This window comes from Polypterus senegalus, chromosome 3, assembly GCF_016835505.1.
Source record: "Polypterus senegalus isolate Bchr_013 chromosome 3, ASM1683550v1, whole genome shotgun sequence".
NCBI classification, from domain to species: Eukaryota; Metazoa; Chordata; class Cladistia; order Polypteriformes; family Polypteridae; genus Polypterus; species Polypterus senegalus.
In genome coordinates this window covers 53,905,287-53,932,326 of record NC_053156.1, presented here as the reverse complement: position 1 = coordinate 53,932,326, position 27,040 = coordinate 53,905,287, and the positions used below count along the sequence as shown (strand labels likewise).

At 39.5% G+C, this 27,040-nt stretch overlaps 1 protein-coding gene across 1 annotated transcript; it reads left to right on the top strand.

Moving 5' to 3' along the window:
• Nucleotides 1-522: 522 nt before the first annotated feature.
• On the top strand, nucleotides 523-26,257 carry LOC120525148 (motile sperm domain-containing protein 1-like). The gene is made up of 6 exons (XM_039747212.1): nucleotides 523-630; nucleotides 3,752-4,060; nucleotides 12,233-12,308; nucleotides 14,790-15,007; nucleotides 22,972-23,130; nucleotides 24,755-26,257. The coding sequence occupies exons 2-6, from the start codon at nucleotides 3,823-3,825 to the stop codon at nucleotides 24,781-24,783; spliced, it is 720 nt and encodes a 239-aa protein (XP_039603146.1). The 5' UTR covers nucleotides 523-630; nucleotides 3,752-3,822; the 3' UTR covers nucleotides 24,784-26,257.
• The last annotated feature ends 783 nt before the right edge of the window (nucleotides 26,258-27,040 follow it).

The following is a 27,040-nucleotide window of genomic DNA, read 5'->3' as shown; positions in this document are numbered from 1 at the left end:
GATCACAAAAGTGGCCTTATTACACATTAATTCCAGGTTTTAAAAACCACAATCAACAAACAAATCTTATTTTGTGGTAAGTGAATTTTTATAATAACATTTTTTGTGACTGTTAAGACGACAATTCACGTATTACATTTTGGATGTGTAAGTCCGGGCTGATGATCCTAAAATATCCTGGCATTTCCTGCAGAATACCACGAGGATTCAGAATAAATGTATTCGTTGCTCCGTAATTACTATAAAATCAGACACACCATGGATTTGAATCACGTACACGTATAATAATTACATTAGCAGACATCCACCGCTGAGAAGAGTCTCGTCCTTACTGCATAGAGCACTTAGGAGGTTGGACCCCGGATGTCAACATTCACTGTATCCAATGGAAATTCGGTATTTTTGTCACACCCCTTTACACATGACCCAATAGATACCAAAACAGGGCGAGCACTTTTATGCTTTAACTGATACGGAAATCGGCTGATGGACATTTGGCAGAGCCAATAAAGTCAGTATGTTAAATTACGGCGGTCCAATCCGAGGGTAAGGACGTTTGCGACTTGTGTAAATTGCTGTTGAAGAACAAGACATGAAGGATTGCGGACAAGAAGAAACTGTAGATGACGGGTAATAAAACATATATGCTTATCTTCGGTAATAGAAATTTGAGCGGTAGGTGTAATGGCAAGAGTGTCTGTAGTCAGTTATGAGCGTCCAGAAGCGCGCTGGTGTAGCGAAGGTACTTTTTCAGACGTGAAGGTACGCTTGTTTATGTCAGTGTCAGTTTGACGAGTGAAAAATATCCTGGATGCAATGACGTTTTGGGTGGTGGCATTCGTGCAGCACCTCAGATATGCAACTCCTTGCAGCTGCCCCATAGACCACAACTCTGGCCTTTTGTATTCTGGGCTCCGGGTCTTATTTCGCCTTAAGATGCAATCAGTGCACATTTAAATGCCGCTTGTTCTAATACAACGGTGAATAGCGCCAACATCAAATCGAGAACGCTTTACGAAGAAAGAATTCAAATCAAACATGTAGGCGTTTACCTAGTGCCAGAAAAGAATGGAAAGAACCAAATTAGTTTTGAGCCGCTAACGCCGGTATGTGTCGAAAAACAGCCACATACCTTTATATTCTTCATCGCACCACAAAACTTTCTCCTGATACTAGAGGGCGGAACCGAACCCGAGAGAATCAGGAGCAAGATGTGAGACGGTAGTACACCAGAGGACACTGACGTGCGTCTATGAACATCCGTAGTCCCTTTTATTAACCAAAGTAGATTTTTTTCCAGTCAACCTAACTACACATCTGGTGGTAATTTGTACAATTCTGCGTTGTTTGGATAGAATTGTTCTATTCAAAGTTGTAAATGTTCTCCAGTTTTCTTTCCATACTCGTCTCTTACTATTTTATTATCTGAATGGTATTTAAATCACATTGTAAAGATTTAAGTTGCAAATTATGACCTACATTCTGAAGCACCTGATGGCTGTGCAATAATTATAGGTACTACATGAAGTACAGTTGTCTGGATCCAGTTTTTTTTGTGTCACGATCATGAGAAATCAGAACCTATACCTGCAATAATGTGTATATTGAAGTCACCCAGTTTTGGAAAGAATGCAGATTCACTTTAAGTTATACTGTTACTGCTTATTATATGGGTGACACCTTTCTCCAAGGCAACATACAACATTTGAGTTACAGTACAATTGTTTACATTTCTTTTGTTTTTTTCATTTGGAGCACAGGCAGGTGATGTGGCTTGCTCATGGTCACGTGGTGCCAGTAACAGGATTTGAATGCATTACATCAGGGCTTGAAGTCCAATGCCGTACCCACTATGCCACTTGATGCTGCACGATTACATGTTTTGTATACTAATTCATATTTTCAAACATATACCGAGTTAATTTACAACTGCTAGTATTTTTCTTGAAGAAAAGCATGTGAACAGCGAGAGATCATGCAGACTCCCCAGAGAAGTCTAATGAGGAACCAAACTGTTCTCCTTGAGCAGTAAATTACCAGTGGTACCGATTGTAACATCTGCCTTATTAAAAAAAAATATATATATATATATATATACAAATATATATATATACAAATATATATATACAAATATATATATACAAATATATATATATACAAATAAAAAAAATCAGCAGTATAGGGGAGGATTGATTACTGCTGTGGCCTCACAGCTCCAAATTCAGTCCCTGGTCTGGTTACTCCAATAGATGTGTGAAGTTCGCATATTGTCTCCATGTTTGCTTGAGTTGTTTTTTTAGGGGCTCATAGTTTGTCTCCTGTATCTTAAAGACATTCATGTTAGGCTCATGTGGTACCATGCAATGAAAAGATGATCCATCCGGGGTTGGTTTCTCCATTGTGCCCAATATAGTTGTCTGCTCACAGCAGATCCCTCACCTTAGCAAGTTCAATAATCAATGGCTGAGAAAAGTAGAGTTTCATTATGGGGTGTGAGTTCACATGTCAGCTTGGTCTGTCAGTGTAGTTTGCACATTCACCTCATCTTTGCATTCATTTTTTTTTTCAAGGTAGTTTGCTATCCTCCTACACATCACAATATCCGCATGTTAGGTTAACTGCTCACTCTAAATTTCTCCAGTTTGAGTAACTGTATACCCTGCAGTTGCCTGATGAGCCATCAAAGTTGGTTCCTAAGTTGTTCTCGTAGACTTTAGGTCTTCATATCCTAGTGTAGGATAATGCTGGCTTAGAAAATAGAGAGACAGAGGAGAAGTTAGGAGCACTTGCTGATACAGCACATTGCCGCACCCACCACATGACAAACCAACTCAGGATCCCATGTTAGGACCCGAGTGCAGCCATGCAATGGGTGACACCTCAGCATCACATTAGTTCAGATGGAATGGAACAGTGTGAGGTTTTATTTATGGTGGCTGGAGTGGCAATTCTGCCACCAACCCCCGGGTTGTTCCCTGCAGGTTGGAGGGCCTACTTGCAGGACTGGATGCAGATTAACATAATACCCAGGGCCGAGCAACTGTAGGTTAAGCACCTTGTTCAAATGGTAAATGGCCTGTATTTGATATAGCGCCTAGGAGTCACTTCTGGCGTTTACGGGATTTGAACCAGCAACCTTCCAATTACCAGTGCAAACCCCTAGCCTCAGAGTAAACCACTCCACCCAGGAAATAGGAAGGATGTATAATTATCAGTATGGCTAAAATAAAACCATTCAGGTAGTGAAGCCTTCTGTGGACTGATTGCTGTCAATCAATCAATTGATCAATTCTTTGTTTTATTTAGCATTATTTTTGTCATCAAAAATTGTGTTTGTTGCTGACTGTAATTTTTACTTTATTTGTTAAATAGTTATCCTTGTATAATAAAACAGAACTCTCCTACATAGAACTGAGACTAAGAGTTAAATAATTTGCTTTTAACTGGAGTTTTTATTACTCTGATAGCAATAATATAAATAGAATGTAGTGTAGGGTATTTGACTTGGTCAGTTCAACAGAGCATTTACCTTTTTGAACAAAGGTACACAAAAACATTTTATAGTATTGGTCAGTGAAAATAAGACATTGATTTCTTTATCTGGCTAACTAAATTGATTAAGCAATGACTCTAATTTGATTCAGTGTGAGCGCAGATATGTGTGTGGTAAACCCCATGACCCCCTTATCCTATTAAGCATCTTTAAAAATGTTTTTTTTTTGTTTCTAAATTCTTTATTCTTTTTTCCTAGTTGTCACATCTGGGGCACCATGCGCATAATATTCCATAAAGTCTAGAATGTGCTTTCCCTAAGTGCAGCAGATGAGCCAGACAACTCAAAGAGGAGGCAAGTGGCGTGACCTGGACCACAGTCTGGGCAGGACTGCAAGATCAGAGGTCACAACAACAGGCTTTGAAAACCCAGCTGGCACTGCACCTCAGGGGAAACTACCGATTTTTCTGTTTCCAGCAGAACTAACATTTTATGCAGAAGACCAAACCAGCCACAAACAAGTCCTCACACTCTACAACCCCTATGGATTTATTGTTAAATTTAAGAGTAAGTGCTGACTTTGATTGGAATAAATTATGTTGGATATTAATATTAGAACGACAATGCATCTAAGTGAGTACATTTCAGTGCCACTGATTTTTAATTCAGTTAATGTAAATTAAGACCATGTATTTATAATGAACAGAGAAAATAAATTTGTCAACACCTGTAAATGTAATATAATCAGAATAATCCTACATGCCTATAAACCTATGTGTTTACAATTACATGTTTGATTATTTACTTGCATTCTGCTTAACAGTAGAATTCCCAAAGCCTGTGAAGATTTTTGTTCTCCCTGAAATGTCTCAGCAGCTCGAATCCTCTCACAGCTCAAGTCTGCATTGAAGATTTTACATGGCAAAGGCTTGTAAGGAGATATATAAGTAATAATATATCATTATTTGAAATACATACATTTAATGTTTGTTCCATGTCTACAACGATCCGTGTAAATGTATGACAAAACAAGAAATGTTAGGTCTTGTAGACACAAATCAAATGTGTTTATTATATCAAATATATCCAATTGAATGTGAGGTTTTACTTTTTTGACAATCGAGATACTGTGACGTCAACCAGCACACAGACATACATTGTCGTTTAGCATTAACTTTGACAACAAATAAAATTACACAGACTGTTACTTCTTGATTATTACAAACTTCTGATGCTGAATGTCTTCAACCAAAATCTAATCACTGTATATACAAAATGTAATGTTTGTCTGTCTGTATGTCTGCCCGCTTTTCACGAGAGAACTACTTCACGGATTTAGAGCGGGTGTTTTTCTATAATTTGCTTTAACATTCCGGTTGATTTTGCAACTTCTCTCATCACACTAAGAATCATAGTTTGCAAGCAGGAGCGATATATTCATGCTAATCTGAGACCGCGGGGGTCAGCTAATATTAGATAAAGTACACAAGTGAATAAATTACACATTTTATACAAAAAGATTGAACAATGCTTCTCCTTCTTTCAGCTGCTCCCATTAGGGGTCGGCACAATGGATCATCTTCTTCCATATCTTTCTGTCCTCTGCATCTTGTTCTGTTACACCCATAACCTGCATGTCCTCTCTCACCACATTCATAAACCTTCTCTTAGGCCTTCCTCTTTTCCTCTTCCCTGGCAGCTCTATCCTTAGCATCCTTCTCCCAATATACCCAACATCTCTACTCTGCACATGTCCAAACCAACACAATCTTGCCTCTCTGACTTTGTCTCCCAACCGACCAACTTGAGCTAACCCTCTAATGTACTCATTTCTAATCCTATCCATCCTAGTCATTGCCACCATCTCCAACCCATATAACATAGCTGGTCTCACTACTGTACTGTAGACCTTCCCTTTCACTCTTACTGATACCCATCTGTCACAAATTACTCCTGACACTCTTCTCCACCCATTCCACCCTGCACTCTCTTTTTTCATCTCTCTTCCACAATTCCCATTACTCTGTACTGTTGATCCCAAGTATTTAAACTCACCTTCGTCAACTCTACTCCCTACATCCTCACCATTCCACTGACCTCCCTCTCATTTACACGCATGTATTCTGTCTTGTTTCTACTGACCTTCATTCCTCTCCTCTCTAGAGCATATCTCCACTTCTCCAGGGTCTCCTCAACCTGCTCCCTACTATCACTACAGATCACAATGTCATCAGCAAACATCATAGTCCATGGGGACTCCTGTCTAATCTCGTCTGTCAACCTGTCCAGCACCATTGCAAATAAAAAAGGGCTCAGAGCCGATCCCTGATGTAATCCCACCTCCAACTGGAATGCATCTGTCACTCCTTCCACAGACCTTACCACTGTCACACTTCCCTCGTACATATCCTGTACAACTCTTACGTACTTCTCTGCCACTCCTGACTTCCTCATATAATACCACAGCTCCTCTCTTGTCACCCTGTCATATGCTTTCTCCAGGTCCACAAAGACGCAGTGCAACTCCTTCTCTAAACTTCTCCATCAACATCCTCAGAGCAAACATTGCATCTGTGGTGCTCCTTCTTGGCATGAAACCATACTGCTGCTCACTAATCATCACCTCACTTCTTAACCTAGCTTCCACTACTCTTTCCCATAACTTCATGTTGTGGCTCATCAATTTTATTCCCCTGTAGTTACTGCAGTCCTGCACATCCCCCTTTTTCTTAAATATCGGCACCAGTACACTTCCTCTCCATTCCTCGGGCATCAGATTCCATTAAACAATCTGGTTAAAAACTCCACTGCCATCTCTCGTAGACACCTCCATGCTTCCATAGGTATGTCATCCTGACCAACGGCCTTTCCATTTTTCATCCTCTTTAAAGCTGTCCTTAGTTCCTCCTTGCTAATCCGTTGCACTTCCTGATTCACTATCTCCACATCATCCAACTTCTTCTCTCTCTCGTTCTCTTCATTCATCAGCCTCTCAAAGTACTCTTTCCATCTGCTCAACACACTCTCCTTGCTTGTGAGTACGTTTCCATCTTTATCCTTTATCACCCTAACCTGCTGCACATCTTTCCCAGCTCGGTCCCTCTGTCTAGCCAATCGGTACAGGTCCTTTTCTCCCTCCTTAGTGTCCAACCTCTCATACAACTCATCATACGCCTTTTCTTTATCCTTCGCCACCACCCTCTTCACCTTGCGCCTTATCTCCTTGTACTCTTGTCTACTTTCTGCATCTCTCTGACTATCCCACTTCTTCTTTGCCATCCTCTTCCTCTGTATACTCTCCTGTATTTCCTCATTCCACCACCAGGGTTCCTTTTCCTCCTTCCTCTTTCCATATGTACTGTAGTTTACATCTGCTGTTGTTTCCCAGCTGTCTGGTAACTCTTCCTTGCCACCCAGTGCCTGTCTCACCTCTCCCTAAACTCAACCTTGCAGTCTTCCTTTTTCAACTTCCACCATTTGATCCTTGGCTCTGCCCTCACTCTCTTCCTCTTCTTGATCTCCAACGTCATCCTACAGACCACCATCCTATGCTGCTTAACTACACTTTCCCCTGCCACCACTTTGCAGTCTTCAATCTCCTTCAGATCAACTCTTCTGCATAGGATGTAATCTACCTGTGTGCATCTTCCTCCACTCTTGTACGTAACCCTATGTTCCTCCCTCTTCTTAAAATACGTATTCACCACAGCCATGTCCATCCTTTTGGCAAAATCCACTATCCTCTGACCTTCTTCATTCCTCTCCTTGACACCATACCTATCCATCACTTCCTCGTCTCCCCTGTTCTCTTCACCAACATGTCCACTGAAATCTACTCCAATCACCACTTTCTGTCTCTTGGGTACACTGTTCATCACTTCATCCAGCTCACTCCAGAAATCTTCTTTCTCACCCATTGCACACACAACTTGCGGGGCATATGCACTAACAATATTAATCATCACACCTCCAATTTCCAGCTTCATAATCATTACCCTGCCTGACACTCTTTTTCAACCCCAAAACACTCTTGACATACGGTTCCTTCAGAATAACTCCTACCTCATTTCTCCTCCCATCCACACCATGATAGAGCAATTTGAATCCACCTGGCCTTATTCCCCTTCCATTTAGTCTTTTGCACGCACAATATATCAAACTTCCTTCTCTCCATCACATCAGCGAACTCTCTCCCCTTACCAGTCATACTGCCAACATTCAAAATTCCTACCCTCAGTTCCACTCTTTTTACTCTCCTCCTCTCCTCCTGCCTCCGGACACATCTCCCCCCCTTCTTCTCCTTCTTCGGCCCACAGTAGCCCAATTTCTGCCTGCACCCTGTTGGCTAACAGTACTGGTGGCGGTCTTTGTTAACCCGGGGCTCAACTGATCCAGTGTGGAAATTTGTATTGTTGTCCGCATATTGATTTGGCAAACTTTTACACCAGATGCCCTTCCTGACGTAACCTTCCCCATTTATCCGGGCTTGAGACTGGCACGAAGAAACTCCCTGGTTTGTGCATCCCCTGTGGCTGGTGCTATCTAACAGAATTTGGCACTGTGTAAAAAAAGTCAAAACTCTTAATTCGTTCAGCAGTTCTGATATAGAGTTACTTTTGTGTTTTGGATCATTTTTTTCAGTTGTATAACCCAACTATGCTTACAGGAATGTGTCATACTTTATACTTTGTAGTGGTGATCGAGAAAAAAATGAATCTCATGTTTTTATGCAGAATGGAGAGAAAGACGTTCATGATGTAATAGAAGGCAATAGTGTTCAGTGTTGTACAAGGGCAAATGATGTGAAAAACATTCATGGAAAAAATATCTTGCATTGCTCATGTTGCATAATCCATATGCCTGTTATCTGAACATTATGTTCAAAACCTGCAAAATGCTTGCTTTTTTGCTAAAATATTGTTATATTGGTACTTCCTGAATTATCAGCGTGCATATAAACAAGACCACTAAGGCTTCATGGGAGTCGATTTTTTGAATTGAAGACAGGATTCTTGACTAATGATGGAGGGGAGAGGTGGGTCATCAATTCAGAAAGTCAATTCCATGAGATTTTAGGTTTCCTGTTTATGTGCATGCTAATAATTTAGGAATTAAATATAAGAGTGTCTTACCAAAAAAACATAATGGATGAAAAGTTATTCCCCTTTAGAATTTTTAGAATATTTCCTTCAACTATAGCAAGTAATCCAAGTCCAGATTCACACAAGCATCCTTAGACTATCACACTACCATCACTATTTTGGATGTTTATTTCCTGTGTAAGCCTGTGCTTGCTTTATATCAGACATAACAGAACACATTTTGCTCAGAACATTCCACAGTTGTATAATCTATCCATAAAACATTCTCACGTGTCTTGGGAATCATTCAGATGTTTCAGCTGTAGCCCATTCCAAATTGATATATATCAACAGCTTTTCTGAGATTACTTCAGAAGTGTCTTTTGATCTTTGCACATTGTACTTGACTCTGATGGTAAGGCTCAAAATCAGTGAGGCTGTTGTTGAGCTGTGCTGGCTGTAGTCAAGCCTGCCTGATTGTAATTATCCCTTTAACTGGACTGACTTAATTAGGGGGCAGATACTTTTTCACATGGTGTCATTTGGTGTTGAATACACTTGGTCATTACATACATTATTAAAAATGACGGAAGGGTAATTGGGTGCTATTGATGACCCATTCGGGGACAAGTAGCATTTTCACGCTCTATCAAAGGGTGCTTAGCTAGCAAGAGACCAAAAATGCTGCCATTGTGGGAAAAGGGCAGGCAGAAAAACCAAAATATGCTTCCCACAAGGCCAAGTGTGAAGGAAGACTGCGCTAGGGAAAGATCAGCCCTCTATTGTGTGGTTCCTTTAAAATGCAGTGTGCTGAATTCCCCAGGGACACAAGAGGATACTTGCATATCTGTTTACTTAAGGTTGTGAAAGGGACCAAGGAGAGTAGCACAAAATCTGTAACGATAAAGTGCTAGCTTAAAATATGAAATTCTATGTATGTGAGCAGTTCCCATATAAGTCGTTTTAAGTATAGGTTTAATAAATAGTATTTGGCAATAATATTGTGTGGTAGTAAGAAACCAAAGTTAGATAAATGCAATTCTTTCAGGATGCCAGTCCTTAGGAGAATTGAATGAAATGGTTTAATGGACAAGCAGCATAAAAGCTGATCCAGAGAAGTAAAGCTTTTGTGGGCTGGCAAGGACTCAAAGATGCAGAGTCATCAGGCACTACTAGGGACAGCTCTAGTCTGTTGGCCCTTACGGTGGTGGCAGTAGTAGTAGTAGTAGTAAGTCGTCGTCGTTGTCATTCAGGGTTTGGGGAAAAAAAAAGTATCAAAAATATGTTTAAAATTGTCTTACTCCATTGGGCTCACTAAGTCTGGAATTGGCAGGAGAGCTGAGGCAAATCTTACTGTTAAATAAAAGGCACCAAAGTTAGAGTGACAGAGAGAAACAGGCCGAAGTCAAGAAAGGAAAACACTTGCAGTGGTACTTATTTTCTGTTGTACATTGTGATGTTTTCTAGTGCTCTTAAAGAAAAAGAACCCCTTTGATATTTTTTTGATTTCAGTGGTTTATCATGTATGTGGAGAGACATGAAAATGTGGGCTTTCCTGTCACAGTTTCTACAAAATAACTGATAGCAGTGACATGTCAGTGTAAGAGCCGGTTTATACTTCACACTCAGTATGCATAACCGCACGCATCATGGCTGCCACCTGTTCCTAGCGTTCTTTTGCTGCATCTTCTGAGCACGTCGTCAGAAATTAATGCGATGCGTGAGTCGCGGCACCAGTAAAAATATGGGTGGTGTGTGTGTGTGTGTGTGTGTGTTTTCCAGTTTTGGCAGGAGAAGTCAGCATCGTTGTTCACTATCAACATGTGACTACAGGCTGCAATGCTGCTCCAACAGGATAAATCTGCGTGCTACAATGTTTGATGAATGATTCGATGCAGTGAAGCAAATCATCAAACTTAAATGCCGACATGCAAATCTATTTATGGTGGTTTTTATTTTTCATCCATTTCTCACATAGTCAATATAAGTATCACATATTCCCCATCATAATGACTCATAATAACGTTGCATTGCCACCTGGTGGAATCCTCCAGATTTACTTAAAAATATGCATGCAAGTATAGACCTTATACTTGTTGCTTAGCAGCAGCGTCCTAAAGTGCACTCGTCTCGTAGCGTTAACTATATCTCCAGCTTAATGCCCAGACATACAATATCTCCTCCTAAGACATTCGTACAATATAGTCTTAGTTAAATTGATTGCTGAATCACTCTCTGCTAAAAGTTTAAAAATTTTCACACTAAACCCATATTTATAGTCTTGTGTAAATAAATAATAGAATTAAGTTCAATACCACAGATAAGAGTTTTATTTAAAAATAAACATAACACATTTTTATGTTTGTGTATTTTCCAACTATGACATTTGTTTTTCCTATAGTGGGATTAAGAACTTTTCATTATACATTTTTAACTCTATATATATATATATATATATATATATATATATATATATATATATATATATATATATATATATATATATATATATATATATATATATATATATATATATATATACATATCTATCTATCTATCTATCTATCTATATATATATATATATATATATATATATATATATCTATCTATATATATATATCTATCTATATATATATATCTATCTATATATCTATATCTATATATCTATATCTATATCTATCTATATATGTATATATATATCTATATCTAAATCTGAGCTGTAATATATGTGTTTAACTCCCTAGTTGACTTTTTGCTTTCAGGCAACAACAGGAAAAGACACATTAATTGTGAACACTTCCTAAAGGAAAATTAATTAGTGATGTCTTTATTGTTCTAGACCAGGGGTCCTCAATCCCAGTCCTGGAGAGCCGCAGTGGCTGCAGGTTTTTGTTCTGACCTGGTTGCTTAATTAGAAAGCAATTCTTGCCAATAAAGCACTAACAAGCTATGAAATTAAATTAACTCTGCTATGTCAGGTCATTCTCATATCCTAGATTTTCTTTCCCTTTCTATCATGCAAATGATTTGAAGGCTAAAATGGACGAGTAATTCTCAGTCCTTCACTTTTTTCTCTTCATTTTTCTTCCAAGTATTTAATTAAAGCCAATAGTGCAGATAAATACACACAGGTGTAAATGTAAATAAGCTAAATGGAGAAATGCTGCTGTCTCTTGTGATTTGCATGTTATTGATAATAAGGAGCATTTAAAATAGCTGTTTAAGACAAAATTAAGCAATAAGGGCTCAAAATCACTAAAGTGAAGCAGAAGTGTTACTTTAGCAATAAGCGCTTTTTATTAAGCAACTGGGTTGGAGCAAAAACCTGCAGCCACTGCGGGTTCTAGACAAAAAAAAAATGCAAACACGACACGACTGTAAAGAAACCTAAGAGATCATCTCGGGTCACACATTCTTGTATTAATTACAATTGAATCACTTAATGCACTTGTAATTTTATATGTGTTTGTTTTCTTTTTAGGACACATTCAGATTTAAACGTTTTCTTGTTTTATACCAAAGAAACATGAACTGCTATTTTTGGTCTTAGCCTTCAAAATTTGCTGTCATTTTATCTAGTTGTGTTCAGAGTAAAGGAGAACAGTTTCTGAACTTAAACTCTCCAGTGTGGCCTGATATTTTTGTCTGTTCTTTTCAGTTCTTAGCACTGCACCAGCCCGGTACACTGTGGCAGATGCTGAAGGCTATGTGAAGCCCAATTCCTGCATTGACATGTAAGTTTTCAGTTTTCACTGGAGTCTGCTATAGCAGCTGACCAACTAGAGAGTTACAAGTAACTTTGCACATAAAACGGAGAAAGTCTTACACATTTAAATTCAGTGTGAATTGTAAAAGTACTTAACATGAAAGCAAATTACACAAAACATTCCAAAGACTACTTGGAGAAGCGCGTCTGGCATACATCTTTAAAAGACTGAAAGCAAACCTAAGCCATAGAATTCACCAGGAGTGTAACTGCAGAAATGCTTCTTTGTTGCAGTGGTAGAAAACAAAAGAAATAGCCACAGCAGTGCTTAAGTTGGTTGAAACTCCTTAAGTTAACCTAATGACTAAAAAGGCCTTTGCAGAGATGTTTATGATTAGTGCATTAATTTCAGTCCATCTATTTATTGATTCTGTATACAGTAATCCAATATTATTTAGGCCTGCAGAGGACCAGACACCTTCCCAGCTGTTTTAAGTGAAAGTCACAGAGCACACTCTTCATCCTCCCACACTCTCTTATATCAGGGTTAACCTAAACACATGAATGTTTTAGAAAGACCAAAGTCATAAGAAAACCCCTGCAGACTTCCAACAGACAATTGCAATTTCAGCCCTGGCGCAGGGGTTATCAAGTTTAGTAATGGTGGACCCATGGGGCTTCCTTTTGTGTTCCAACCAGTTTCACTACCAGTGAATTATTTTTACTTTTTAATGATTGTATTGTTTAATTAGGTGACACATTATCACTCATTCAGAAACATCTTGGGCATGTGAAAGGCTTAAAGTAACTTCAGTTTTTCTTTAAGAGTTCCCAAGTGTATTTTGATATTTGAAAATGATCAGAGGAATATATACTCAGCAAAAAAAGAAACGTCCTCTGACTGTTTTTACTTTCAGTAAACTTAATGTGTAAATATTTGTATGAACACGAAAAGAGTCAACACCATAAGACATAAACTAAAAATGTTTCACAATGTGTCCCTGAATGAAGGGAGCCTCAAAATCAAATGTACCAGTCAGTATCTGGTGTGGCCACCAGCTGCTTGAAGTACTGCAGTGCATCTCCTCCTCATGGACTGGACCAGATTTGTCAGTTCTTGCTATGAGATGTTACCCCACTCTTCCACCAAGGCACGTGCAAGTTTCTGGACATTTCTGGGGGGAATGGCCCTAGCCATCGATCCAAATCGATCCCGCTCCAGGGTACAGGCCTCGGTGTAACGCTCATTCCTTCGACGATAAACACAAATCCATCCATCACCCCTGGTGAGACAAAACCGTGACTCATCAGTGAAGAGCACTTTTTGCCACTCCTGTCTGGTCCAGCGAAGGTGGGTTTGTGCCCATAGGCGGTGTTGTTGCTGGTGATGTCTGGTAAGGACCTGCCTTACAACAGGCCTACAAGCCCTCAGTCCAGCCTCTCTCAGCCTATTGCGGACAGTCTGAGCACTGATGGAGGGATTGTGTGTTCCTGGTGTGACTCGGGCAGTTGTTGTGGCCATCCTGTACCTGTCACGCAGGTGTGATATTCGGATGTACCGATCCTGTGCAGGTGTTGTTACACGTGGTCTTCCACTGCGAGGATGATCAGCTGTCCTTCCTGTCTCCCTGTAGCGCTGTCTTAGGCGTCTCACAGTGCGGACATGGCAATTTATTGCCCTAGCCACATCAGCAGTCCTCATGCCTCCCTGCAGCATGCCTAATGCACGTTCACGCAGATGAGCAGGGACCCTGGGCATCTTTCTTTGGGTGTTTTTCACAGTCGGTAGACAAGTCTCTTTAGTGTCCTGTGTTTTTAGAACTGTGACCTTAAATGTCTACTTTCTGTAAGCTGTTAAGGTCTTAACGACCATTCCACAGGTGCATGTTAATTAATTGATTATGGTTAATTGAACATGCATGGAAAACATTGTTTAAACCCTTTACAATGAAGATCTGAAGTTATCTGGATTTTTAAAACATTATTGTTGAAATACACAGTCCTGAAAAAGGGATGTTTCTTTTTTTGCTGAGTATATTTTGTTTAGGACATTCTGCTCCATTATGTGCTTAACACTTCACTTTTTTATTTTCCCTTCAGTGATCAATTTTGTAGGGCAAAAGACATGTGTAGGTATCTTGCAGTGAGGTGTGTTATGTAATAAATCTGTTCACTGCTTTATCCTGTGTTTTTTATGGTTTATTTTAACCATTTTTCTGTAATACATTTTGGGAAATTTTAACCAAGCAATGTACATATCTAAAGATACTTTGTATAAAAGCAGAGATTTGCTTCATGATCCTCCATTCTGTGAATCACCATGACATTCTGTCATTCAGAAAGAATTCTAAGGCTGAAAAATCTAATGGCAAAAGTAAATCATAAATATGTCAACCCCTTCACGTGCTGACATTCTGATGTATTTAGACAAGATCATCCCTTATTTATTTAATTAAAATTGTTTACAGTGGAAAAAAAAGTTTAAATTATGTCATAATTCTTCTCTCAGAGTCATCCGACACAAAGATATCAGTGCACGGCACTATGGAGTTGTAGACAAATTCCGCATGGATGTTTTTGAAGAAGAACGCCGTGTTGTGTTGGGTAGGAAAGAAGTCCTTTCCATCCTACAGCCAGGCAGGAGAGCAATCGGCACAGGTCAAAAGGAACAACTGAGAAAGGAGTTACAGGGTTGGAGTCCTGCTCACATGCTCCCACCCCAGCAAGGTGAGTACCTTGTTTTGCATTTACTATAAACATTCACCAGGTAATTAATAATGTGTAACTATGCTATCTTATTGAAGATGGTTACATGCTGATAGGACAGATCACCTACGTAATGAAGAGAAAGACCAACTTACTACACATCGTCAAAGACAAGGGAAACATTTCCTCATTTATATCTTAGTCTAGGAAAAGAAGTGTTTTATGCTTTATCATCATTTTAATTTCCCTCTTCCTGGAAAGGATCCTGGTAGCAACACACTGATGTGGGCTAACCAGGCCTCATTATCCCCAGGAACCTTCTTTTGGGTCCTTTTTGGGGAAAAACCAAGATGCTCCTAGGAGAGTCAACAGATATAATCACTGCAGCATGTCATTCATCAGCCCCTTGGTCTTCTACCAGTGAGCTATTCCTTATACACTCAGGAACCATGGGGACTGTAGGTAAATGCCTAACCACTTTAACTGACTTGATCTAGAGACGCAGTTGTTTTACTCAGATGTCCTCCTGCATTGCTAAACTATATCAGTCCTACAGAGGAGCCTCATTTTGGTTTCTTCTACTTGTTATCTCATACTTTCAGTCACTACCCACAGCTTGAGATTGTACGCAACAGTGGAGATTTAAACTGATCTGTATATGAACAGCTTTAACAACAACATTTATTTATATAGCACATTTTCATACAAACAGTGTAGCTCAAAATGCTTTACATGGTGAAGAAAGAGAAAAAAGACAAAATAAATAATTAAAATTAGGGAACACTAATTAACAAAATAAAAGTAAGGTCCGATGGCCAGGGAGGACAGAAAAAAACAACAAAAAACTCCAGACGGCTGGAGAAAAAAAAAAAAATCTGCAGGGGTTCCGAGGCCATGAGAGCACCCAGCCCCCACTAGGCATTTCTACCTAACCTCAATGACCTCAATCAGTCCTCATGGTATTCAGGGTTCTCATGGAAGAATATTATAATGACGGTCATGTGGACTTCTGTCATGTCACGTGGACTTCTTCTTTAACCATGGACTTAAAGGTGATGCCTAGATGACCTCAGGAAGAGGTGTTTGTAGTGGGTGGCAACTTGAATGGACATGTTGGAATCGGTGCTGTTGTTTCTCCAATGTGGTCTAATGTAGTGTTCAAAAACTGCAGCTGCACTGATTCATTGGCCAATCTCTAGATAATTTCTACCAAACTAGACCCTGAGGCACCTGCACTCTTCCACTTGGAGCAGTTGTTTACCTTCAATGAACAAAGACCTCACATTTGGAAATGCTGCAAACCATTCCAGTCTGCATCAGCTATCACAGTCTGATGAAACCAAGAGGAAAATCTCATCTATAAACAAAAGAGATGCAACATTTAGGTTCCCAAACTGGACACCCTTCAAATCTGCTTGAAAAACATGACCAGAAGAGGAGACACTACAGACCTTTATGAATACCTCAGCCATAGAGATGGATCCCTCCAGCCAATGCTTCATCACTACCTCCTCCAAAATGGGTATATCAAACAAGTTCAGGAGTTCATCAGAGTGCTTCTTCTGCCTCAGTTGAAGTCAACATTTTTTGCACTCTTCCCATAGTGTTTTAATAGAGGATTACTGCTTATACACTGAAAGAAATAAAACAATGAAGTTGGTGTTTCACATTTATTTCCATTTAAGGTTTCTAGATCTGTTCAGTTGATACGCTAGATGCAGGGTCACTTAAAACTCAGCAGACAAGTATTCCTGACATTAAGTGTTAAATAATATCACTGCCGTCAGCATGGTCTCCTCCAGAAGGATTTCAAAAGACTGCACAATCTCAATAGTTGTTAGATTTGCGCAGTACATGAAGTTAAAGGTGACCTTCAACCCAAGCAAAATCATTGATGTTACAACCACCAGCTTGTAAATGTAACAGCACATGTTTAAGGCCTTTCTAAAGAAGGATTGAGACTGCCATCCTTCACCACAAATCCTGGTTTCAGAACCACTGTTGCACATAGAAGTGATGGTGACTATAACTAATTTCATCTTCTCACCCAAGTTCTGGTTTCTTCTTCAGCTAGTGACTTGACATTCCAAGTTGAAAGAGGCAGTTTCCATTGCCAAGATGTCCTAGTCTATCAAAATTAGACTATTCTTGGATTTGTTCCTGCCCATATGGCCTGGGAACCACACAAATGTTTAAAAGACAGCGTGCAAGATCATTTGTTAGATGTTCTGGGAAGGAGCAAAATCTGAGTATACAGAAATAGACAAGGGGTTATAAAAACACTTTTGCACATTTTATTTCATTTATGCGCTACTCTCTAATAAAGAGGAAGTATAACACATTGAACTTCAACAAGCACAGAAGAAAATATAAAAATATAACTCCTATTTCCTAGCTGTACATCTCCTAATGTATATGATCACACTAAACTTTGCGAATCCACTGTTGCCATTATATTACTAACATGAGGGATTAATTCCAAAAAGGTTACTGCATTGTGTCCTTAACTCCCTTAACAGTACTCATCCGCAAACCCATTGAAAGACATAGACATGCAGTGAGCTACCACTCCATTTGGAATATGTAACCATATTGAATGCTGGGGTGGAAATTACAATATTAACATAATTCATGATCATGTTTTAAAAATGCATGTTTTGTAGTACAAGTACTGTAATTCAATCTACACGCAGCGGTCTCCAACTACCAGCCCCAAGGGCTGCTGATATTCATTCTAACCCTTTTCTTAATTAGTGACCAGTTTTTGCTGCTAATTAACTTCTTTTGAATTAATTTTAATTGACTTGTTTTTTAAGATTTGTTCCCCTGAGTTTCTTCATCATTCCTCTGAATTTCTTCATTTCTTTCCTTAAATGGCACCCAAACAGAAATGAAATGTGAACTGAGTGGGCCAACAGAAGATCAACTACAGTGCATCCGAAAAGTATTCACAGCACATCACTTTTTCCACATTTTGTTATGTTACAGCCTTATTCCAAAATGGATTAAATTCATTTTTTCCTCAGAATTCTACACACAACACCCCATAATAACAACATGAAAAAAGTTTACTTGAGATTTTCGCAAAGTTATTAAAAATAAAAAAAACTGAGAAAGCACATGTACATAAGTATTCACAGCCTTTGCCATGAAGCTCAAACTTGAGCTCAGGTGCATCCTGTTTCCCCTGATCTTCCTTGAGATGTTTCTGCAGCTTAATTGGAGTCCACCTGTGGTAAATTCAGTTGATTGGACATGATTTGGAAAGGCACACACCTGTCTATATAAGGTCCCACAGTTGACACAGTTCATGTCAGAGCACAAACCAAGCATGAAGTCAAAGGAATTGTCTGTAGACCTCAGAGACAGGATTGTCTCGAGGCACAAATCTGGGGAAGGTTACAGAAAAATTTCTGCTGCTTTTGAAAGTCCCAATGAGCACAGTGGCCTCCATCATCCGTAAGTGGAAGAAGTTCAAAACCACCAGGACTCTTCCTAGAGCTGGCCGGCCATCTAAACTGAGCAATCGGGGGAGAACGGCCTTAGTCAGGGAGTTGACCAAGAACCCGATGGTCTATCAGAGCTCCAGAGGTCCTCTGTGGAGAGAGGAGAACCTTTCAGAAGGACAACCATCTCTGCAGCAATCCACCAATCAGGCCTGTATGGTGGAGTGGCCAGATGGAAGCCACTCCTTAGTAAAGGCACATGGCAGCCCGCCTGGAGTTTGCCAAAAGGCACCTGAAGGACTCTCAGACCATGAGAAACAAAATTCTCTGGTCTGATGAGACAAAGATTGAACTCTTTGGTGTGAATGCCATGCCTCACGTTTGGAGGAAACCAGACACCGCTCATCACCAGGCCAATACCATCCTTACAGTGAAGCATGGTGGTGGCAGCATCATGCTGTGGGGATGTTTTTCAACGGCAGGAACTGGGAGAGTAGTCAGGATAAAGGGAAAGATGACTGAAGCAATGTACAGAGACATCTTGGATGAAAACCTGCTCCAGAGCGCTCTTGACCTCAGACTGGGGTGACGGTTCATCTTTCAGCAGGACAACGACCCTAAGCACACAGGCAAGGTCTCAAAGGAGTGGCTTCAGGACAACTCTGTGAATGTCCTTGAGAGGCCCAGCCAGAGCCCAGACTTGAATCCGATTGAACATCTCTGGAGAGATCTTAAAATGGCTGTGCACTGACACTTCCCATCCAACTTGATGGAGCTTGAGAGGTGCTGCAAAGAGGAATGTTTTCTCTTTATTTAGCTTGAGAAAATTACTATTCATCCATTCAGAAATACAAGTAAGACATCGTGTTAATAAATCGAGAGAGTTGGTGTCATCAGGTGCTATTGATAAATACAGCTGTGTGTCATCAGCATAGCTGTGGTAGCTCACGTTGTAACCTGAGATAATCTGACCTAACGGAAGCATGTAGATTGAGAAGAGCAGCGGACCCAGGATAGAGCCTTGTGGAACACCATATCGGATATCATGTGTCTTTGAGTTGTAATTACCACAACTAACAAAGAATTTTCTACCTGCCAGGTAGGATTCCGACCAATTTAAGACACTGCCAGAGAGGCCCACCCATTGACTAAGGCGATTTCTAAGAATATTGTGATCAATGGTGTCAAATGCGCCACTCAGATCTAAGAGGATGAAAACAGATAAATGGCCTCTGTCTGCATTTACCCACATGCCATTTACTACTTTAACAAGTGCAGTTTCTGTGCTGTGATTTGTTCTGAAACCTGACTGAAATGTATCAAGAATAGCATGTTTATTGAGGTGGTCATTTAACTGCATAATGACTGCCTTCTCTAGGATTTTACTTAAGAAGGGCAGGTTAGAGATGGGTCTAAAATTTTCAAAAGCAGAGGGGTCAAGATTAACTACAGCAGTCTTAAGACAGTCTGGGAAGACCCCCGTATTTAATGACAAATTTACTATGTCGAGAATATTATCAATTAGCACGCCTAAAACTTCTTTAAAAAAACTTGTTGGTATTGGGTCAAGGATGCAAGTGGAGGGTCTCAGTTGAGAAATAATTTTATATAAATCAGGTAAACCCTATCCTGGTGAAAGAATTTAATTTGTTTATAATGGAGTACCGGGGCTTGGGAGGATCCACAGTGTTGGAGAGATATATGTTATTTCTAATATCATTAATTTTTTGATTGAAAAATACAGCAATGTTCTCACAGGTTTCACTGGAAGTATTCTGGGGGCATTCCTTTGTGTTACCTGGGTGTAACAGACGATCAATTGTAGAGAATAAGACTCTGGGATTACTAGCATTGTTATTTATAATATTAGAGAAATAGCAGCATCTCTCAAGATGGACTGTGTTATTGTATTCTGTTACTTTAATGTTCAATATCTGATAGTGGATAGTTAGTTTAGTTTTCCTCCATTTACGCTCAGCTCTACGACATGTTCTTTTTAAATCAGACACTCTTTGGGTCTTCCATGGAATAGCAATGCTAGAAGATTTTTTAACTGTCTTTTCAGGTGCAACTATGTCAACAGCAGCTCTCACTTTACAATTAAATTTTTCCACCTTACTATTTACATTATCCTTCACACAATCTATCAAATGCCTTTTTTTTTTTTTTGTCAAGTCTCTCCAGTCTCTGCTCAATTACAGTATATAAAGCTGATGTCACACTGTGTGACTTGTAGTCGTAGGATATATCAAAATTGCCTGCTGCAGCTGCTGATCTCCTTGCCAAACCATGTCAATTTATTGACTGAAATTTCAGGCCGTGTTAAATTTAGTGATTATGTACAGGCCTTCCAGCGTAGTCTTGCTCACCCATTTTTCTGACAGCCAATAAATGTGCCTACTGGTGAAGGCTGTGCTGTGCGAAGGGTTAACAGCTATGGTGAGTTCACCTGCAGTCTTGGCCTATTTTACTTTTAGTTCTGTCATGATATTTAAAACACTGGACATCTGTCGCATACGATTTTCTTTTGTTTATAAGGTCATAAAAAAATGTGTGTTCATTATTCAGTCATCTCTGCATTATAAGCATTGTACTTCAGAGAGAGCACTCATTTGTTGTAAGCTCACTGATCCCACCTCAACAAATAAATACAAAAACAGACCTGTTTGATAGTCATTGTGAGTCGTGGACTAGTAGAAGCGATTCGCTGAGAATGTCGATTTAGAAACCTAGTCTTCATGGGACTCCACTGTTGACAGCTTCTGACTGTCTGATATTAAGTAAATGAAGTCTACAAATGAAAATCGCTGGGAAGGTCATTTAATAGCCTTAACAGATGTACGTCAGTACATTTTGTGACCTTACGGCTGGGTGATTCCTTGTGAAAAGAGTCCTTATGTTTGTAGTAGGCCTGTCAATGCAGTTACAATTCTCAGGACTACATACATTATTTTTTTTTTAAAGATTCGTACACAAAATTTGCTGAGCACTGTCAAACTGTCTGCAGTAAAAGGACATTTAGGAAAAGGTTAGGTCAGATGTACACGTCCCAGAGACCAAATTTGACCAGTCATGATGTTGTGAACACTGCAGCTGAATATGACTAACAAAGTTTTTTGCAAACAACTATTGTAAATCCGCGTGAGCAACAGAAGGAAATTTACAGAGAAACTGGGAAAATCCGCTTGAACCACTACTGTCGGACGGAGGAGAGAAAGTCCCAGAGTACACCATGCTAGAGTATAAGTTTTAACGTGACTTTGAAAATTACACGTCCCATATCAAGGTCTTTCTTCCCCGTAACTTTGTGAAAGTCAAAATGAATCTAAATAATTAACGGAAACCTGGACAAAATAATTTTGTATTGTATTCTTTGCAGTAGCACCAATATTAAAGTTTGCCTTTTGACAGGAAGGAGGAAGCAGTGTGATGATGGGATGCAGATGGAATTACCAGTAAGGTGTGTTGCCTCTGAATTCCCACAGACAATGCAAAAAATGACCTGATACTTTCTTCAGTAAAAGATAGTACATTGCAATACTATACCATTTTAATTTTTTTTCCCTAAATCTCTACTGTCCAGCCTGGACCATCCTGCTTAGATGTCTCACGTTTAGATAAAAACATGAGCCCAAACATGCTGCATATTGAGGAAGAGGCCTAGTTCTCCCAAAGATGCACCTTAATCCAAGGTCCTCCATGAGAGTAAATACAAAGATCTCATCTTTATATATAGTTTTGATGTCCTCCTGATCTCTCCAGTTTCAGAAGAGGTTGTCTCATCCATATGATCTGAGTCTTTACCATTTGTCTTGTTTGTCCTAAAGCATTCCCTTAACATTTATTTCATATAATGTGCTACACAGAGCACAACATCACTGGGTCCTTTGCAAAGTATGTAAGAATACATGTAAAAATAAAAGAACATTCAAAACATGAAGTCACAAGAAACAGACTTCCGTGTGCACGGGTAGAAATGAACTGATTGCACATGGGGAAGAGTATCAGTATGACATGTCAGTATAGTAGAATTGGGATAAATCTAGTTGTTACATTTAGTTAAAATTACAGAGTACAGTTACAATTCATTAAAATACAGGAGAGAAAAATTAGAATCCATTAAAGTATAATTTGAACGAATCTGCCAATGGAGTTTAATTAACGCCATCTAAGTGACCTCTTTATATAAGCTAATAGAGTATGCTATGGAATTTAATTTGTCTTATTTGTTGTCTTTCCAAGGGTTAAATATTTTGTTCTCCAAGACTCAGCTTTGCAGTTGTATATTGTTAGTTTTAGCTTTAAAACTTCAGTTCATTGCAGACATGCAAAAGGATCATTGCAACTTGGATTGTGATAGTTGTGCTTGGTTAAGTAGTTGCACCCCCTCCAAAATTAGTCAACTGTTACAGAGAAACTGTCACCATATTTTAGCACGTCATAGTGTTGAAGTAAAATATTGCTCATGCTTTACCCGAAGAAGTAACAATTGCCCCGCTGACAATTTTGCGAACTGACCATTCACTTTAAATTTCACAGGACGGGCTCCATCTCCAGCATTCTTTGTCCTGTATGTCATGGTTGGACTTACCTGTGTCACCGCCCTTATGTTGCCTCTTCATGAAGAGAAAAGCACTTTAGTTCCTCAGTACCTACATGTCACCGTGATGCAGAAGCTGGTATGCGCCTATATTTTGGGTAAGATTAGCATGTTGTGTTGTTTTTTTTTTTCAGAAATCAAGTACTTAAATGTTTGCATTACCAATTTATTGTAACTGACCAGACTGGTGGTGCTGTGGTTAATACCGATTTCTTCAGGATCCTCCATCCTGGATTCAAATCCCTTTGCCTGGTCATTAAAAGTGTGGAGTTTGCATGTTCTATAGTGTCTTTTAATCCAGATACTCCAGTTTTTCTCCCACATTCCCAGAGATGTGCACAATTGTGTGTGTGTGTGTGTGTGTGTGTGTCCTGATCAGGGTTGTTTATTAGCTTGTACCTGGTGCTGCCAAGATAGGCTCTTTAGTACCAGTGATCATCGGTTCAGTTAGCTGGTATAAAAGTAAATGTAGAGATCCAAGATCATCTTTTTTTTTTTGTCTTTTGAAGGGTGAGAAAAGTGACCGCACAATGGCTGAGGCCTTTAATAATGCTGCCTTTTTTATGGCAGTATGTTATATAAAACACCTTGTAAAAGTATCCAGTCTATTGAAAATTTCCCTAATTTTACTGAATAACACATCCAACACTGAATCGTTTTGTGTATTTTTATTTCAGAGCACTAAAATTCAAAATTGATTTTTGTAACATGTCATTGTGTATTCCACTGTTTCAGCTGTGGAATGGCCAAATGGGAGAGGCAGCTTGATGGATGAGGTCTCCAGGACTCTAAACAAATCCAAATCATATCATGTGATGTCATCCATTGTCAAATTCTGCCACGTACTTCTAAACTTTTTATTTTTATACTGTATTGAGGATTTGTTCTGTTCTGTGTATTGTATTGTTTTGACACCCACTGCACGCCCAACCTACCTGGAAAGGGGTCTCTCTTTGAACTGCCTTTCCCGAGGTTTCTTCCATTTTTTTCCCTACTGGGTTTTTTTTGGGAGTTGTTCCTTGTCTTCTTAGAGAGTCAAGGCTGGGGGGCTGTCAAGAGGCAGGGCCTGTTAAAGCCCATTGCGGCACTTCTTGTGTGATTTTTGGCTGTACAAAAATAAAATGTATTGTACTATCAAGTTCAACTGTTTGTTATTTTGATTTACGCATGCCATATAGTATCACTAAGTACAGTATGTATGTTAGTGTGAAATCTAGCTATAACTTTCTTATAGTGCTCAACGAGTCCCGCTTTATCAGCACGTGGACTGCTGCTTTAAGCAAAATGAGACTCCTGTACAGCTGCTTTATAGCACCCCATGTGTGCAGCTTCACCAGCACGTAGGCAGCTACCTTAAGCAAAGAGACTAAAGAGCCTGGCATGAGCAGAACAAACGGTGGTCGTGTGAGCCGAGTGTTACTCAACAGCTGTGTCACTTAACAAAGCAGGCGCCCACTTCCTGTGCTTCATCCAATTGAAGGCTTCTTGTGGGAATATGACAGTCACCCAAAGTAGGAGCTCTTAGCACTATATCTTGACTCAACAAAAAAAAAGTGCTCCCTATTTCAAAATTAATGACAGTAATACCAATATTACCAAAAATGTAGTAAATATACTTTGAGTCTTATTTAGGAAAGTTTTAAAGATATGGATGATGTTCATGATTAGTCCCTTTAAGACGGAGGGAACTGCTGGGTTAACATTTCTTCTGTGTTTCGTCAGGTCTGCTGACTATGGTCTTCCTCCGATGACAAGGGTAGCAGAGCCCTCTGGGACCAGAAAGAAGATGTAGAAACTGGAAGAAAACTGTGAATATTTTTGGATTTCATAAACAAAGGATGGGGTCTTTCATTAGTCATCTACAGTGTTAACGGGGCCAAAAGCTGAACTCGCAGTACTTGACTCAGACTCTCATGCAAAAAGATGATCAACTTCTTATGGACCAAAAAGACGTTACGAATACAGCAGACAGCAATTTGTGCCTGCTCTTAAATACTGTATATGCTTTACTGCTTCACTCCAGTCAGCTTTATATTAGTAGAGCTGTGAATTACTATTGCTGCATTCCCAGCAGTGCAGAGCCAGTATGTTGTTGCTAAGCTCATTCTGGTAGCTTTTTAGCTACGTGTCATCCTGTCATGCTAGCGTAAACACTCCATAATGTATGGACACCAGTCTGGTGAACCAGGTAGCACGCACACTCTCTTTTTTCAGGGTACAACTATCTCAAATGTGCACATGCATACAGCTACACAGCGGATGAAGGCTTCATTCTTGGCATGCACCATTTGAGCCAACTACCCTTGGAGAATCCTGCCTGTCTTGTGATTCATTTCCTGTTTGTGATATAAACTATTCATATAGCCCTAGAACTGTAGTGGGATCTGGACTACGATCACAAACATAGTACTGAATTAAACTGAAAATCAGTTAGCATACCAGATAATTACTTTTTAAACAAATTGTCCTGATGTACTGACATGCTGGTGTGGAAATGTTTACACCATAGAGAACCAAACCTGGTTATCAGCATTAATGGGGCAGACCAGGACCTCGTCTGCCGTTACATCTTAAGGGCCAAATGAAACTTCTTCTGTTGTAAACTTAAAGGAAATATCCAACATCTGCAACTCACTTCTTGGTCAGTGGAGAATAGGCCAGCTGCCACATTGTGTGGGTGCAGCGAGCCTGGATCTCTCCTGTTCTGTCCTGAAATGTCTATTGTGCAGTGTTGAAGAAAACATTAAGCATTTGCTCTTTAGTCAGAGTTCTAGAACTTGGGCTTGCTGACTTATCAGTTTGAGACGTTGGTGCAACCAGCTAAAATCATCCTGTTAAGTGCAGTCCACATGTCTGCCACCACCGCACAAGATGTAGAACGCTGTCTTTTTATTGTGCTTCAAGCAGCTGAAACTAAGTAGTGTTACTTTCGGTCTTTGTATGTATTAATCGCATCATTGCACCAGCAGCGGGCTTTAAAGCTGAGCACTTATTTATAGGACTTGAAGGAGAAAGACTGGTCCAGTCTTATTCAGAGCAAATGCCTAACAAATTGAATTTCTATTTTTAGGAAATTTGTTTTTTAATCAGTTGTACTATAATATTTACTGCACACTCTGTTTAACAAATGAAGTTTTGTTCCATCTGCTGTATGCAGTAGATAACTGCTTCACCTTTACATAGTTTCTCTTTATGATCAAATAAATAAAAGTTATTTCTGCTTCATTTGTTTCTGGGTTCAAATGCATCTTCGGCAAGACTGCACTTTATTCATAGGTAGTACTTAATCCAGTAGTACTGGAGTAATGTCAGAAGCTCAGTGTGATCCAAACGGAAAAATATTGGCTGATACATTTTTAGATCTTCTGACACATAATGTGAAAAGCACCTACTGCGGTAGTCATGCTTGTCGGTCTGTCTGCCCACATGAAACAGCTCAGCTCCTTGTGGACTTATTTTATTGCAACTTGGCACGCTTATTCTTCAAAGAAATTAGTCATGACAGTTCTATTTTTGTTGAGATATCTTGAGTAGAGCACATGGTACACATTTATGAAATATCAAAATCTCCCACTAAGAAACACTGGTGAATTTGCAAATGTGTCTCTTTTAAAATAGGAACATTTTGTGTATATTTTAAAAAGATTTTTCTTTTACTCATTCAAAAGCCTCTCCTAATGGCAAAATACTGAAGCAAACGCTTGATGGGGTGTTGTCAGATGTAGGTTGGGTTGGATGACAGAGTATTACCATTTAAGAAAGGTACGACTTCAGATGAGTATTTATTTTATTTTTTTTATTTATCGCCATACAAGCTTGCAAGGGGAGGTCTCATTATAAACTATCAGTCTGGCTTTTGCCTCTGCTCCATCCTGTGCTTGTCTTTGTGACTGTGCGGCATGTTGCATAAACCTTAATCACAGCAGCTCACTTCTCCTGCTCCTTGAGATTGAAGCAGGCAAGTGATGTAATGGTCATGTCCTTAAAAGTATAATAATAAAAGCAACT